The sequence below is a fragment of the Lepidochelys kempii genome, chromosome 17 (genome assembly GCF_965140265.1).
Source record: "Lepidochelys kempii isolate rLepKem1 chromosome 17, rLepKem1.hap2, whole genome shotgun sequence".
NCBI classification, from domain to species: Eukaryota; Metazoa; Chordata; order Testudines; family Cheloniidae; genus Lepidochelys; species Lepidochelys kempii.
The window spans coordinates 69,617-87,156 of record NC_133272.1 but is presented as its reverse complement, the minus strand read 5'-3'; the positions used below and the strand labels follow the sequence as shown (position 1 = coordinate 87,156).

The following is a 17,540-nucleotide window of genomic DNA, read 5'->3' as shown; positions in this document are numbered from 1 at the left end:
AGGAAGAATCAGTTGAAGTGGACTAAATTGTGTTGCCTTACTGAGAATATTGAACACGTCTCTCCTTTATTTATGCTTCTTTTGTGATATGTGGAGAAAAATATATGCATCTATCAGCAATTAATTTGTATGTATAGATACCATATTTAGAGACTGCCTGTATCAAGTATTCAATTCCTGTAGGTAGCAAGGTCAGGGGAAAAAAGTATGAATTATATGTAAAGAAACTAACATTTTACCAGCCCATGATTAGTTTATCTTTAAGCATTTTTAAGCACATTGAGCACTAACTTAGAAGCACAATATCAATTCAAATTAGATTAGAAATGCAGTCACTTAATTACTTCTGTCCGTCAAGTAATTATCACAAAAATAGATGAGTTGTAAGTTTTCTACAGAGGGTTTAGTAGTACTTTTAAAAAAATCATTGTTTGTTAGGATTTCTCTACAGTAATCTGTCCCCACTACCTGAAAATTGGACAGACATACTGATCACTTAGTTCTAACATAAAGCAACTATGTAACAGATAAAGGAAAAGTATTACTGTTTCCAGCATGTAATAGTTTTGAGGTAAAATGTTAACAGTATTCTAATTTATGGGCCCATGCCTCTCAGCAGTAGCCTCTGTGATGGGAACTAGCCCTTAAAGCATTTACAACTGTTCAGAGACATTCTAGTGGTATTTAGAGTAACAGCCGTGTTAGTCTGTCTTCGCAAAAAGAAAAGGAGTACTTGTGGCACCTTAGAGACTAACCAATTTATTTGAGCATAAGCTTTCGTGAGCTACAGCTCACTTAATCGGATACCGTATGCATCCGATGAAGTGAGCTGTAGCTCACGAAAGCTCATGCTCAAATAAATTGGTTAGTCTCTAAGGTGCCATAAGTACTCCTTTTCTTCTAGTGGTATTTAACTACTTGTACATGTCCAGGAGGTGTTTCAGTTTTAAACCATTTAGAAAAATCGTTTACAATGTAGCCACAAAAGTTACAAAATAACTTTGAATATATTGGTCACTAGATTGTTGTATTTGGATAACTTAATTTAAGATACAGGGAAGGGATAGTTACCTTATTGTTTTAATTTACAAAACTTACTGCATCCATTCTAATTTTAATGTTAAAGAAAATCAGATAAGGATTAGTAGAAAAAGTTGAAAATTCAAGTAGTGCATAATAACCTAGTCAATGCACTGATTTTTATCATTTGCTATGAAGTAGTATTTTACTCTATTATGCCTTTTTATAATCAGTCCAGAAGCACAAAAGTATTTTCTATTAGTTTATTACAAATAAAATCTTCTCATGAATTCACTATCAAATGCTTTACAGATGGAAACAAGCAGAGCAGTCCCAAAAGTTATTTTAAAAGAAAGGTAATGTTTGGCTTGTTAGTTCAAGACATTTGACACTGATTTGCTCTAGCCAATGACTAAGACTATTCACTAAGGATAAAGGAGTTATGAAACTGTCTCAATGTAATTTAATTTTATCTCTTACAACTGGCTAATGTTCTCTGTGTTACTTTTTCAGAGCAATGCTGCATATTTTAGTACACTTATTAATCAAATACTACCTTGAAGCTATGAATTAATGAGTAAAGTGCTATGCACACATTTGTCAGCACTGGTATGGAGGTCTACAATTCCTTAAAACATGTATTTGTGGGTAAAAAATATCAGGATGTGTTAATATAACATCTCAACTTGAAGTTAAATTAGCTACTAGGAAAGTTTGAAGCATCAGTACTAAAGAAACCAATCTCTAGTGTCCTCAAACTCATCTGAAGACCTAGAGGAGGATTTGATTTCTTATTTACCATTGAAGTGGTAGATATCTGTAAGTCACAAAGCTATCCCAATGTATGTTCTACATCTAAAAAGATTATTTGCTTGGTGCAAAACATTATGTAGACTTGTTAGGGCAAAGAAAGTTAGAATGAAAACAAAGGCAAAAGCTCCAGAATTAACTGTTTGTGAAATTCCTACCCATACACTGAATTTTCTAAGTTTGATTTGCATTGCCTGTGGAAGCAGCAACATAAGCAATGGGACTGGAGAACGCTAAAACCTCTAATCAACAGATGTATTGCTGCTTTCTCCATCTGCTGCTGCAGGTAAGGTACGGTATGCTCTGCACATGAACATAAGCAGGCATTACAACCTACAATCATATACTTGTTCTGCTACTTGACACATAGGTTATCTAGTTTCGTACCCTGAATAACATCAGTTTTGATTAAGGAATGGTGGTGTTCAGTCCCAGGGTTTGCAGGTATCAGAATGCTCGAATAAACAATACTCCTTTCGACATCTGTAGGAACACAGTCTAAATGGCAGCTGCAGTGAAATACAGAGAGACTGTTCCCATCTGTAAGCAAAACTGTTGAGCCACACTCAGCTGAAGTCCTCATCAGGATTCTGTTGGTCCAGCAGGCGGACATGTGTGAATGGAAAGTGACCACGTTTACCATTACACTCTCCTTCCCATTGACCACTCACATTAATCTTTGTGACCTTGACCAGCTCACCGACCTGCAGGACAGGAACAAAGTGTTATTACATAGTGTAGAAGAGTATTTAATTCCTTGTTAACCTCATTTTGGTACAGTTTACATTTGTACTCTTCAATAAAGTCTTCTTGCTGTCTCAAATAGTCAGTCTTTGGCAGAACAGCCTAATCCAAATTATTAAACTCTTGAAGAAAACAGAAAAACAGAGAGAGAAATGCAGCAATGTGTGGATAGACTACCTACAGTTAGGGTGACCAGATAGCAAGTGTGAAAAATCGGGACGGGGGGTAATAGGAGTCCATATAAAAAAAGCCCCAAATATCAGGACAGTCCCTATAAACTCGGGACATGTGGTCACCCTACCTACAGTATAGACTCTGCAACCCTGCACCAGTCTCTTTCAGTGTGTTCTTGTGGCTTGACAAATCAGCCCTCCTGTTGTGGTAAATTAATTATTGCTGAACTAACATTAGATGCTTGCATTTCTCCTGGGTGGGACCAATAACTGAACATAAGAGGGAAGACAGTTTGCAAGTGTATAAAGGAAATACATTACGATATTGGAAACCTAACAGCTCTTTAAAAAAAGGGACATCTCAAATACAACTGAAAGGTTGAGCAAAATATTTTAAGAAATAATAGGTCAGATACAACAGCCCTGCTCAGTGTCAACAATTCCTCAAAGGAGTGTTGCAAGACCATGAGCACAGAAAAAGGTGATAATGGTAGCTATAAGAGTATAGTGGTGAAATTCTCTGGTTTGGGAGAGCAAGTTAAAGGTATTACATTGTAATAGTAATAAATAGCAGCATTTAGAGCATCTTCCATATGACTGAGCACTTCACAAACATTAAGGCTTGATCAGTTGTATGGCAAGCATTATCCCCATTTGACAGACAGGAAAAATACAGAGAGCTATTAGGTGACTTGCCCAAAGTCATACAGTAAGTCGGTGTAAATGTCAGACTACATTCTAGGTCTATATTTTACCACATTCCAAAATTAATCACACTTTAAAAAGTTCAGTGTTTGAATAAGTAATTTCCTTCGTATTTTATTTTAAGTGTTGTTTAATTAATATTAGAGAGATAAGGTGAGTGAGGTAATATCTTTTATGGGACCAACTTCTTTGTGACCTTTACCAGATCACCAACCTACAGGATAAGAACAAGTACATTGTTACTACATAGTGCAGAAAAGTATCTGATTCCTTGTTACACTCATTTTGGTACTGTTCATGCTAGTATTTTTCTATGAAAAGTGCTTACTTGCAGTCTCAAACAGCTCTAAAGCGTGTCTTTCTCACCAACAGAAGTTATTCCTTGTCTCTCTAATATCCCAGGACCAACATGGCTACAACTACACTGCAGATCAATTAATATAGCAGATATTTGAGTACACAGAAAAATCTCTAATTAGAAGAATGTAAATTGGTTGCAAAGTCAAACCCTCAAGAGTTATAGGTAATGCCAAATGTAAGGCTGCTTGTGGAACTTTATTCACTTGTGCATAGACATTATGACAACCTTTTTTAATTATATGATTGCAAACACATCATTTTTTCCTCAATACTCACCTAATTCAGTACACTGGATGGATGATGCTCAGAGAATGGGTAGATGTATAAGACGAGAAGGGACCTTTACAATTATCCAGTCTGACCACTACATGTGGACCTATGTCCTATTTATTGCATATCATCCAAATGCCACACTGAATATGTAGTTATTAATTTACTCATGGGCTTGTCTATGGTGCTTATTATCATATCTGAGTGTCACAAACATTCATTAATTTATCTTCATAAGTGCTCTGTGAGACAGAGTATCAATATTCCCATTTGACAGCCAGGAAATCAAGGTACAGGGAGATAAAGACAAGAATTTGCAAGTCTTCACTAATTTTTTGTGTCCTGTAATTAGGGATGATTTTTTAGAGTACTTGGAACTGTTATAACAGTTATGTTCAGCACACTGTACAGATATTAACTAATTAACAGGGCTGTCAAGTGATTAAAAAATTGATCACAATTAATTGCACTGTTAATAATAGAATACCATTTATTTAAATATTTTTGGATGTTTTCTACATTTTCAAATATATTCATTTCAATTACAACACAGAATACAAAGTGTACAGTGCTCAGTTTATATTTAATTTTTATTACAAATATTTGCACTGTAAAAAACAAAAGAAAATAGTACATTTCAATTCACCTAATACAAATACTATAGTGCAATCTCTTTATCATGAAAGTTGAACTTACAAATGTAGAATTATATACAAAAAATAACCGCATTCAAAAATAAAATGACGCAAAATGTTAGAACCTATAAATCCACTCAGTCCTACTTCAGCAAATAGCTCAGACAAAGAAATTTGGTTACAATTTGCAGGAGATAATGCTGCACATGTCTTGTTTACAATGTCACCTGAAAGTGAGAACAGGTGTTCACATGGCATTGTTGTAGCCAGCATCACAAGATATTTATATGCCAGATGCGCTAAAGATTCATATGTCCCTTCATGCTTCAACCACCATTCCAGAAGACATACGTCCATGCTGATGACGGGTTGTGCTTGATAACAATCAAAGCAGAGTGGACCGACACCTGTTCATTTTCATTATCTGAATCAGATGCCACGAGCAGAAGGTTGATTTTCTTTTTTGGTGGTTCGGGTTCTGTAGTTTCCACATCAGAGTGTTACGCCTTTAAGACATCTGAAAGCATTCTCCACACCTCGTCCCTCTCAGATTTTGGAAGGCACTTCATATTCTTCAACCTTGGGTCGAGTGCTGTATCTATCCTTAGAAATCTCACATTGGTACCTTCTTTGCATTTTGCCAAATCTCCTGTGAAAGCATTCTTAAAACGAACATGTGCTGGGTCATCATCCAAGACTGCTATAACATGAAATATATGGTAGAATGTGGGTAAAACAGAACAGGAGACATTCAATTCTCCCCCAAGGAGTTCAGTCACAAATTTAATGAATGCATTATTTTTTTAACAAGCATCATCAGCATGGAAGCATGTCCTCTAGAATGGAGGCCGAAGCATGAAGGGACATATGAATGTTTAGCATATCTGGCATGTAAATACCTTGCAATGCTGGCTACAAAAGTGCCATGGGAACCTGTTCTCACTTTCAGGTGACACTGTAAATAAGAAGCAAGCAGCAGTATCTCCCGTAAATGTAAATAAACTTGTTTGTCTTAGCAATTGGCTGAACAAGAAGTAGGACTGAGTAGATTTGTAGGCTCTAAAGTTTTACACTGTTTTGTTTTTGAGTACAGTTATGTAACAACCAAAAAAATCTACATTTGTAAGTTACACTTTCAAGATAAAGAGATTGCACTACAGTACTTGTATAAGGTGAACTGAAAAATACTATTTCTTTCATCATTTTTACAATGGAAAATATTTGTAATAAAAATAATATAATGTGAGGACTGTACACTTTGTATTCTGTGTTGTAACAGAAATCAATATATTTGAAAATGTAGAAAAACATCCAAAATATGTAATAAATTTCAATTGTTTAACAGTGTGATTAATCGCAATTAACTTTTTTAATCGCAGTTAATTTTTTGAGTTAATCGTGAGTTAACTGCGATTAATCGACAGCCCTACTAATTAATCTTCTACAACCCTGAGTATCAGATGGGCAAGTATATTTATTGCCATTTTACAGATGGGAAAATAGAGAGAAAAAGGCAAACAACCTTATCCAAGGTGTCACAGTGATATAAGTGGCAGAGACTCGGGACCTCCTGACTTTCAACTCTGTGCTCACTTCTCCAAGCAATTTACTACCAGAGTTTTTGAGCAGCTAGAGCTTCCAGGTATTTCAGCTGCAGTCACTGAGCATTCAGCCCTTCTGAAACTCACCGTCTAAGTATCTAAGGTTAGACACTCAGAAAATGCGGAACACACTCCCTCCAAAAAATTCTGGTCAATTAACTTGACGACCATCACAGTGGAGGTCTGTGGCTGAGGCAGCAATAGAACTAAGTTCTCCTGAGTGGCATTAATCTATGTTATATCATTCTTCCTGCAGTCCCCTGCATCAATCTCTGTACCCCTTCCAGTGTTTTCGGAGCAAGTGAAACTGGGAGCCATGTGCGACTGGTACAGACAACCTCATTCACTACACAACTTTAATTCCCTCAGCACTGCCCAGACCACCTTAAATCTGGCATTTCCTAGAAACAGTGCTTGACTTTGCAACCTAAACAATTTTAATCTGATTTTTTGTATGTGATTTCTTAGATTTTGTTTTGGCCATTCTTCTCTTTTTAAAAAGGGCATAACCAAGTTCTATTATATGCAACTGTCACAAATCCTACCCCCCAAAACCTCCAAAAATATCATGCATCAGCAGCAGGGTTTGAGCACAAAGCCTTCAGCACTGTTACCCATGCTTTACAAATGCTAGATTAGTGCTATTTAACAGCTTAGCCAAGCACTAATATTTGGCACACAGAGACACAGTGTCATTTGTACCTATGTAGTTTATGTCTACACAGCATTTTGGAGCCTGCCCACATGACAAAGCCTCCCAGCCTGGGTTGACAGATTGCGTAAGCAGGGCTCATGACAGCACTCTAAAACTAGCTGTATAGACAGCACTTTGAAGTTGCAACTCGGGCTGGAGCTCAGGCTCTGAACCCTAGGGAGGGGATGGGCTGAAGAGCCCAAGCCACAATTAAAAAGTGCTGTCTATACAGCTAGTTTTAGAGCACTAGTCAGCCCAGACTGGGAGGCTCACTCTCATGGGCAGGCTCTAGCATGCTATGTAGACATACCCTGTAAGGCTCTGCTCAGTAAAAAGGATTGTGAAGGACACAGCATTTTTACTACCAGTTGGTAGAAATTAGATTAGAATTAATAGTCTTCTGGTTCCCTGTTCAGTTTGTTTTCCCCTGAGCCACAGGTAATTTGACTGTGTAAGTACAGAAGCCGCGGCAGTATGTAGATAGACATGGATGATCCACTTGGCTGTGTTCCATCCAGAGTTTCTAGTCTGTGTGTGCACTACTAATGTGAAAAACCGGACAGTGCATGCACAGTGACAGTGGAATCTTGAAGGGGTTTAGCAGCAAACTAAAAACAAGCTGTAACTTGTGAAGCACAGACAGGCAATGGTCAGTTTTCAATAGCTTATAACTCTGTCTAATGTGAACAGATTTTCATGAAGCCAACAAAAGTCAGCTCCTTACCCCCAAGACTGTCTTCCTGCCAAATTTAAGTTTGCTCTAACCCATGGTTGTATTAGAATTCTTTAGAGAAAAACTGTAAGATTATTATTTTTAAATAACGGAAAGCTTTAGGCACCCTACAGAAAGGGTTGCTGCTGCTTCCACTATAACAAACCATGGATATTTTTCTATTTCATATAATTAGTGATGGAATACCTATGTCTGGGAGTTCAAACACTCCTGAACAGCCAAAGGTGGTTAATATTTTTTTCTTCAATCTCTCATCAATTATCTGCTAGTAAATTATCAAGCTATGAATACTTAACTAACAGAGCTTACAAATTTCTTGACCTAGAGGAATATATCTTGACAAGGTTTACTAGCTATGTAGCTAAGCCAAAATTCAGTGAGCCAGGCACTCTGAATCTGTGTGAACAGATTTGGACACATGATATCTGCAAAAGTTCTCTACCGGTAAGACTGCTTTAAAGTGATGCTTTGTCATCAAAGCCATGACAACGGGGATTGAATGCTCCATTGAAATTACCTTGCCATAGGTACTTTTTATTTAAGGCAAGTTTATTTAAGCTCTCATAGGGGCAATCCTTATCAGAACTACTCCCAGGATGAACAGTAAATATGAAGTTGTTTCTAGACAAAGCCAATTTTAAAATAGGGCTTTTATAAAAATATTAAGATGTAAGAAATTAAACTATCCCCTTTTTTCGAAGTCCAGCTTCTCCAAATTCCATTTTCTGATTGAACTGTCTATAGGACAACTGAACCGCCAAGTAAGTCAGACAAAATTCATTGCTCTTTAGGGAATGACGAGGGCACAGCAGATGCAACAGTGCTCAATTTAGTATTACTTAACGTTGTGCCACATACGCACATGGTGCTTTATAGAACAGATAAACATGGAATTCCTGCCTCCCATGGAGATTACATTCTATATTTAAATTAAAATGAGATCAGAGGAAAAGGATCAGGAGTGCATGAACAGAAACAATATGATCATTTGGCGATAGAGGCACCTTGAGGATTTTTTGTTTTTGTTTTTGTTTTGTAATATGATTAATAAAGAAGTTTCCATGAAAAGCACATTTGGAAAAAACCCACTAATCTATTTGCCACAGGCAAACAGGAAGCTTTCCATGACCAATCAGGGCTCCTAACTCAATTGCTGTACAATTTAAATTTAAGAATTATATATGTCTCTTTGCTGCTTCTATAGCAGTCAAGGCACTAGAGCTGTGGCACCTGGACTTGCTGGTGGCCCACCTTCAACTCTTTAGTAGCAGCCTCTTGCTGTTAGGTATCTGATGTTTTTCGAGCATCGGATGTAATTTGTGTCTTGTAGGGCTTTAGTTACATTGTCTTGGCTAAGAACACTCAGGTGGATTAAAATTGGCTTAAAAGACTTGACAATGGAAAGTACTGAACTGGGAAATGGGGAACAGAAGAGAGTGTGCATCTAGTGAGACACCATACTGATCAAAATTAGGACTGGATTTATTTAACTAGTTAATTAAATGATCCAGAAGAGGAGGTAGACAGCACACTACTGCAATTTAAAGATATGAAATTGAAAGGAACTGAACTCCAGAGAGGTCAGAGAATAAAAAGGGAACTAGCGATTAGAAACAGGGTAAAAACAAAAAGATTAATTTTGGAAAAATGCAGTTAGGGGGAAAAAATCTGAACCCCTAAGTAGCAGGAATCTGGGAAAACAGTAATACTGACCGACACCTAGGAATGACAGTGGATAGCAATTACACAAGGTTTACAGTGTGATATGCCTGGGAGAGGGGGGAAGAGTCCAGGGGAATGAGCCAAAGCTACTGAGCTTGTGGAAACATTGATCCAATTTGCTTGTCCTCCACATAGATCAATACAGTTCACTTACAACTTTTGTCAGATGAAGTGCATACACAGGCAGATAGAGTACTGATACTAAGAAATCCACTTTGAATCCATCCATTAACAGCACAAAGACTTCTCATAATGAAAGTAGAGAACTTATTCCTCCATCATCACCACAGAATAAACCATGGCCAACAGAGCTATGCTGTTTAGTGAACTGCCTGTTTAATCCAGACTGAATAATCCAAACATGAAATGAAAGAGCGCTGATCCTACTTTACAGAAAAGAGCTACCAAATATGAGAGGAATTCATTATTAAACAGAAAACTTTAAACCAAACCAGAATGCATTAGTCATTTAACCATCTGTGTGGAGTATGGCTCAAAATCATGATCAAGACCTGAGAAATATGTGAGCCACCAGTGCAAAACAGATCCATCTCTTGCACTCCCATTCTGCCTAGTGAATGACAATAAAGAACGCTGCCAACTTCTAATGAAAATCAAAACGCATTTGCCACAGAAAAGCAAGCCTATCAACATTCCTGAAAAATGAAGTATTCTGCCTAACTCTCAGGAAGCTAATATTATTAATATGTATTATTTGTATTGCAAAAGTGTCATAAATCACAGCCCTATTGTGTTAGGTCATGTATAAACACTGAGATTATAATCTAGATATAAAATGAGACAATAGCTGGTTCCAGAATAGTAGATGAAGGAAACCTCTCAATTTCCAGTCAAAATCATTAAGAGATAAGACAAGTGAACTCCAACAATATACAATAATGTCAACATCCAGGATGCCTTGCACACATGCCATCTCTGGAGCTACATGATGAATGTGATTGTTGTCTTAGAACTGGGCATGGTACATGAATGGTTTTGCTTTGCTGTTCTTACTGTGTCTTCTTCTACGCAAAGACCAAAGCATTCCTTCTACCTCACAAGAGGAATGAGCCAAACCTGGTGGAAACTCATGAATTATTTGCATTTCCAGCATCTCCTAGAAAGGCAAAACAAGGCTGATGAGCTGGCAGAACAGTATAACAACTTGTTGACCAAAACAGATAATATGTTGGTCTCAATTTGCCAAGCATGAGACAACAGGTGGATGCAACAATACTAGACACAGAAAATCTCAATTGCTAGTAAAAAATCATTGAGAGATTATACACAACCAGACTTCAAGAGCATGCAACATCTGCCATCATCCTGGATTCATTGCAATTAGGCTTCAGACTAGGATACAGTCCTCATAGCACTAAATGATGATCTATGACAATGAATATAGGGGGAGATTTTCAAAAGGCACAAATGGTGATTGGCGGTCAGATTTGCAAAGGTACTTAGGCACCTAACATTGCAGACAGGCATCTAGTGGGATTTACTGGAGTGAATAGTCATATTAGGCAACCAACCTCAGTATTCTAAATCCTACTAGATGCCTGTCTGCATCATTAGGTGCCTAAATACCTTTTTAAATCTGGCCTTAGGTGGCCTGACTTCAAATGACTTTCAATACGAATTAGGGATCTAACTTTTATTTGTGCCTTTGAAACTCTTCTCCAGAGACCATAGGTCAACATTCATATTACTCAATCTTTAATGCATCTTTCAGGACAGTTGATCATAAGGTGCTGGTGACCACCATGCATGGTGGCAGACAGTACAGAATTACATATTCTCGAACAGGACCCAGAGTGGTAATGCTAAAACCTTCAGCTCATGAGGCCCCCAAGTATCTCTCCTCTCCTCTCCCCTCAAGGATTTATCCTCTCTTCCCACCCAATATCTACATAAGAGTTGAAGAGGCAAAATATCATGTGTTTCATTACCAGCAATATGCTGGTGACATTCAGCTGTATGTCACTTTCCACAGAAGCAGCCAATGCTATGACTAGGATATCATAACATCTTCAAGAGAGCAGTTTCCATTGGTCTTGCCTGAGTTTAGTTTAAGCAACAGTAGTTAGGAAAAGGGGAAAATGTTTCAGACAACTAACCAAGACGCTGATCTTCCCCTTCCACAGAAAGCATCTAACCCCTATTCATCAAAATGGTACAAAGCTTCAAGTCCTGTTCAGCTCATCACTAGATCAAGACACCCATGTTGTATCAGTGGTGAAATATGCCTTTTTCTACCTTCAGCTGGCAAGTAGAACTTCACACCTAGCTCCCAGATGATGATCTGGCCAAAATGATCCATATATTCATCACCTCCAGACTGAAATGCTGCAACACGCTATGAGGCAGATATAGTATGTTAACACTGCTTTCATTAGCAAATGAATTTTTTCCAGAATAGCTGTTGAGAGCTTTAAAACTCCTTTGCCATCTAATGCTGCCATTCCATCTGGGAAAGTCCAAGTTACTTTATGTATAACTTTGTCTGGGAATAGTGTTCCATCAATTACAAGCCCTGATACCAGACAGTTCTATCAGTCTTTCTCCATTCTGATTTTAGAAACCAAGGTCATGCTTGCCCATTGCTTTATCCATTCTGTCATCATAATCCCCAATGTTGGCACTGAAGTCCACCATTATTAAGCAAATGTCATGCTTGGGAATATTGTCAGAGTTTGTTGGCAACTGTAGAAATGATCATTGATCTTACTGTTGTTGTCTGTTGGTGCATAACACTGTATAATTGTCATATTTGTATCATGTTTGAAACAATCTGCTGTTAATCAGCTCCCACTGTCTATATGATTTTTTTCTTTGGAAGTCATAGTTAATGCTATTCCTGAGCACTAACCATCTTGCCTTCCCAATTACACTGACCTTTTTTTAAAAAATGCTTTTTATCAGCTCTTGGCCATTGACATTAATGTACCTCAAGAATTTCAAAATTGTGTGTCTCCATTTCTTTCATCACCTGCACAGCTTTTGTTGTTTCATCCATTGTTGAAATGTTCCAGAAACCTACTTTCAGTTTATTTTGCCTTTAGTATAACAAAGGTTTTACCAATGTGTTATAATCAAGTTTTTCCATAGATTCAAATATTTTCTCTGATATGGTTAAATCTTCTGTTCTAGATGTGACAGTGTATGTGAATTTCAAAAGGGATAATTGGAAATGAAGTGAGAGTGCTGAAGAGAGACAATTCAGAGCTCACCACACAGGAACAGTGGAACAGAGGTGGTTTGCATCTCTCCTATCCTGGGACTGCAGGTTAGGGTAGCCCAGGGGTTCTCAACCAGAGGTATGTGTACCCCAGGGGGTACACAGAGGTCTTCCAGGAGATACATCAAATCTTCTAGATATTTGCCTAGTTTTACAACAGGTTACATAAAAAGCACTAGAGAAGTAAGTACAAACTAAAATTTCATACAGAGAAAATGAGAAAGTTAGCAATTTTTCAGTAATAGTGTGCTGTAACCCTTTCATATTTTTATGTCTGTTTTTGTAACTAAGTAGTTTTTAAGTGAGGTGAAACTTGGGATGTGCAAGACAAATCAGACTCCAGAAAGGGGTACAGTAGTCTGGAAAGGTTGAGAACCACTGGGGTAGCCTTGAAGACATTGCAGCACCTGGTGGTGAATGAAGAACTAGCAGCACTGGGAAACAGATGGAGCAAAGGGGTACCCCTCAGCCATGCCCCCCCCCGTTGACCTCCTGCTTCTACTAGTGCACTCTGCACTGGGGGAGGCATGGAGACAATGGAGCCAGCTCTGAGCTTGTCGGAATCCCACTGTACTGGAAGTATTCTCAAGGGGCTTTATGGCTGTTTTGCAATTCCTCTGTGCTGGCATAACCTGAAAAATGGGCTGTGAGACACCAGTATATATGGATCAATATGTTTAGATGGTAAGCAATAACAGGCAAAGCTTGTGATTAGATAACAATCTATAATTAAATTCTAGGTAAAATATACTACAAAACAGATAATTTGGTTTTTAAGGTTTTTTTATATTATAAATCTTGTAGTAACTTATCTTGGCACCTCTTTTTTTTTTCTTTTTTAATAGAAGTGTTCCCTTGCCCATTCCTCACAAGAATGTACAATATGAAAATGATAAAGCCTCTTTAGTGCATTGTTATATATTTCAAATAGCAACCAGAGTCAGTAAAGTAAGAATTATGGTTCCCAAGGCAAATTTAACTTGTCCCTTTGGCACACAGTCCCACTATACACAGTTAAGAAAAATAGTTGTTCTGGTTTAGAGACTTTCAATGAAGGTTATCAAAAGGGGAGATTTCTATATTTTAGTAGTCTTTGTCCCTGTTTCACTATCTCCATTTAGTGAATGAAGCGCTCTCTCATTTGGATGTGACCTGTCAGTAATACTTCCAATCTCTTTAGATTGATAAAGCAAAGTAAGAGTGAAAAAAATCTTCACCTCACTGGAAAGCAGGCATAATCAGTTTCCAAGTTATTACAATAGCTTTTAATTTGTTTTTAAATTAACAATTTAACTCTCAATAACCAATCAAAGTTAAGTTAGAGCTTCTTAAATCAGCTTCAAAACTTGGCATTCCAATGCTTTGTTTCAAATATTTGACAGAGTCTGGTAATGCACAAAAGAAGACAGTGCTCTGTCTTTGCTTAGATGTCCTTAAAGAATGGTTTTACAGAGAGTTTATCGATACCATTTGTAGAGAATTGGGAAACATTTATATTTATGAAAGAATACGTGCAATTCAGTTTTCCCTCTCACCTTGTATTGTTCTGTGCTGGGTGTAAAGAGGTTAATTTCCTTCTTGAAACAAGACAAGCAATACAGTAACTGAAGGGAAGTCACTAAACAGGAATGAACTATTAGGAACCTCTGTCTCTAAGGGTAATTACTACACATCTCTAGGCAGGTTAACAAGTTTACAGAAGTACTACACCTTGCGGTAAACTGCACATACTGCTTTTGACCCAGTTCAAGAGGCCCAGCAGACAAAGAAATGAGAACTGTATTTAGTGGTCAGCTTGCTATGGGTGGGGGGCACGAGGTATCACTCATTGGATCCAAGATCTAAAATGAAACTGTAACCAACTGGGGCAAACCTTGCTGAAATGGTTTGATGGATTTTCAAACACACCAGGGTCCCCATGTAGAAGATTGCCGACACCTAGTAAGACTGGAATATATATAAGCTGTTTTTTTGTTTTCTCTATATAAATACTTTGCTTCATGAAGGCTGGTTGGCCACTGATTAACCGTCATAGCCCGCAGAAGGTATCAGGAAAGTAGTTGCTGAACTTAATTCAGACTTGCTAAAGCAGTGGTTCTCAAACTTTTGTACTGGTGACCCCTTTCACATAGCAAGCCTCTGAGTGCAACCCCCCTTATAAATTAAAAACACTTTTAAATATATTTATCACCATTATAAATGCTGGAGGCAAAACAGGGTTTGGGGTGGAGGCTGACGGCTCGCAACCCCCCCATGTAATAACCTTGTGACCCCTTGAGGGGTCCTGACCCCCAGTTTGAGAACCACTGTGCTAAAGTGATCCTAGTGAGCTGTAGGAGGAAATTGCAGCCTAAATCCCTTGTCTGGAGGGAGAAGAATATAGGTTCCTGCTGAGAAAAAGGAAATGGCAAGAGGCCTGAGAATAGTGCCCTCAAGGAGGCCACAAGGTCAGAGGTGCAGTTACCTCAGAACTTTAACTCCATCTTCATTACACTAGCTGTAGCTGATATACTTTTACAGCAAAAACCAGGCATTTACCACATAATGATCTCCACTGGCCCAAAGATAAAGAGAGTTACACAGAGTCCCACTAGTGCTCCATAAAGGATCTAAACAAGGTATACCCTTTGTAACAAAGTAATGAGGAAGAGGGGTTGATGGTATTTCAAGATCATTTACATCCTTAGTGAGATTCTAAACCTTCATTTCCTTGACTATGTTTGAAAGTGAACATTTATGCATATCAACATAGCTTTAATTTTACAACATCTGATATGCATATTCTATCTTTCTTCCAATATTCAGTATATCCTTTGTCAGGGTGTCACTTCCTCCAGAGATCAGCTCTTTTCTTGGGCTTTTCTAAAATACACTACTTTTAATCTTATGGAGGCAGTACAAAAATACTATTTGTAGTCTGGATCACAAATACAGGGCTTGAAAAAGCCACTTGCCTGGGGCAAGCAGAAAATTTTCCCAAGCAGCACAGTCAGCCTCTGCAGGATCAAAGCTTTCCTTAAAAAACATTAGTCTCTTGCCCTTATGGCTATGTGGAAATTTTTCCAAATATTAACTGAATATAAGTCAATGGAGTGCTGTCTCCTTAGACAGCAGACACAGTGCAGACAGAGTAGGTGCATGACCAGGGTAGGGTACAGATGCACAAATAGGGTACAGTGTATACTGGAGAGAAAAGAGAAAGATTTAAGGAAATTAGAGGAATATGGTACTAAGAGACAGATGGGGGAAGAGATCAAGACTAATATTTGGGAGGAGGTAGAGTGCACAGGGTATAGGGAAACGAAACACACAGTGGAAACAACTCAGTAAGATACACAGTGATCTATGTGAGACAAAAAAAATTGTGTGGAGTGAAGCCAGGAAGGGGGAAGAGAAATGTAAGGGCAATTTTTTAAAAATCAGAATTGCCAATACTAGAGAAAGAACAAGAACCATACAACTATTTGTATTTCTTTAAATTGTGAGGGACATGGCAGAATTGGTATTTTGCATCCTCGTTGGTAGGCTCAGCCCTTGGGCTAGTAGATGTTTCACAAAAATTTTAAGCCCTACATACATGGTAGTTCAAATGTAAATAAAATAAGCAAACTAGATGAAGGTACTATAAAATGGGTGCACAACTGGTTGAAAAAACATTCAAAAAATAGTTATCAATGATTTGCTGTCAAACTGGGAGGATCCACCCAGTGGGATCCCACAGGGGTTTGTCTTGGGTCCAGTACTATTCAGTATTCTCATTAGTGACTTAGATAATGGAGTGAGAATATGCTTATAAAATTTGCCGATGACACCAAGCTGGGAGAGGTTGGAACTTGGAAGTACTTTGGAGGACAGGATTAGAATTCAAAATGACCATGACAAATTGGAGAACTGGTCTGAAATCAACACTATGATATTCAGTATAGATAAGAGCAAAGTACTACAATGAGGAAGTAAAAAATTTATGCACAAATACAAAACGGAATAACTGGCTAGGCAACTGTATTGCTGAAAAGGATCTAGGGGTTATAGTGGATTACAAATTGAATATGAGCCAACAATTAGATGAAAATTCTGGGGTGTATTAACAAAAGTGTTGTATGTAAGACATAGGAGGTAATTGTCCTACTATACTCAGCACAGGTGAGGCCTCCGATGGAGTACTGTGTCCAGTTTTAGGTGCTATGTTTGAGGAAAGGAGAAACTGGAGAGAGTCTAGAGGAGAACTACAAATATGATCAAAGGTTTAAAAAACCTGACCTATGAGGAAAGGTTAAAAAAATGGACTCATGTTAATCTTGAGAAAAGACAACCGAAGAAGGACAAGTCTTCAAATATGTCAAGGGCTGCTATAAAGAGGACAGTGATTAATTGTTCTCCATGTCCACTGAAAGGTAGTAGGAGAACAAGTAACAGGCTTAATTTGCAGCAATGAAAATTTAGATCAGATATTAGGAAAAGCTTTCTAAATATGAGGATAGTTAATCACTGGAATAGGTTACCAAGGGAGGTTGTGCAATTCCCACCATTCAAAGTTTTTAAGAACAAGTTAGAAAAACCCCTGTCAGGGATGGTCTAGGTATACTTGGTCCTGGCTCAGCATGTGCGCAGACTAGATGATCTCTGGAGATCCCTTCCAGCTCTACATTTCTAGGATTCTATGAAAAAGGAAAAAGGGAATCCAATCTTAGTTAAATCCTTAACTTGTCAAGCACAATCAGTGCAATCCCCACCCCCTATTTTAAACAGCTGAGTCTCTAGGGTGTTATGGGGTGTTCACCCATGCTTGCCTGGAAGGGGATAATGTAGGATAAAAAGGGGGTCAATTAACCACA

General features: G+C 38.0%; 1 protein-coding gene across 6 annotated transcripts in view; it reads right to left on the bottom strand.

The window, feature by feature from the left end:
• Positions 1 to 1,269: 1,269 nt before the first annotated feature.
• Positions 1,270 to 17,540, bottom strand: part of CRK (CRK proto-oncogene, adaptor protein) — a 49,712-nt gene continuing 33,441 nt past the window's right edge. For 3 of the 6 annotated variants that reach the window (XM_073315697.1, XM_073315694.1, XM_073315698.1), the window contains exon 3: positions 1,270 to 2,534. In XM_073315697.1, coding sequence (XP_073171798.1) covers positions 2,397 to 2,534 — 138 coding nt within the window. In that variant the 3' untranslated portion in view covers positions 1,270 to 2,396. Of the gene's footprint in view, positions 2,535 to 17,290; positions 17,364 to 17,540 lie in introns of those variants that run through there. The other 3 variants (XM_073315696.1, XM_073315699.1, XM_073315700.1) reach the window with 3 other exon arrangements.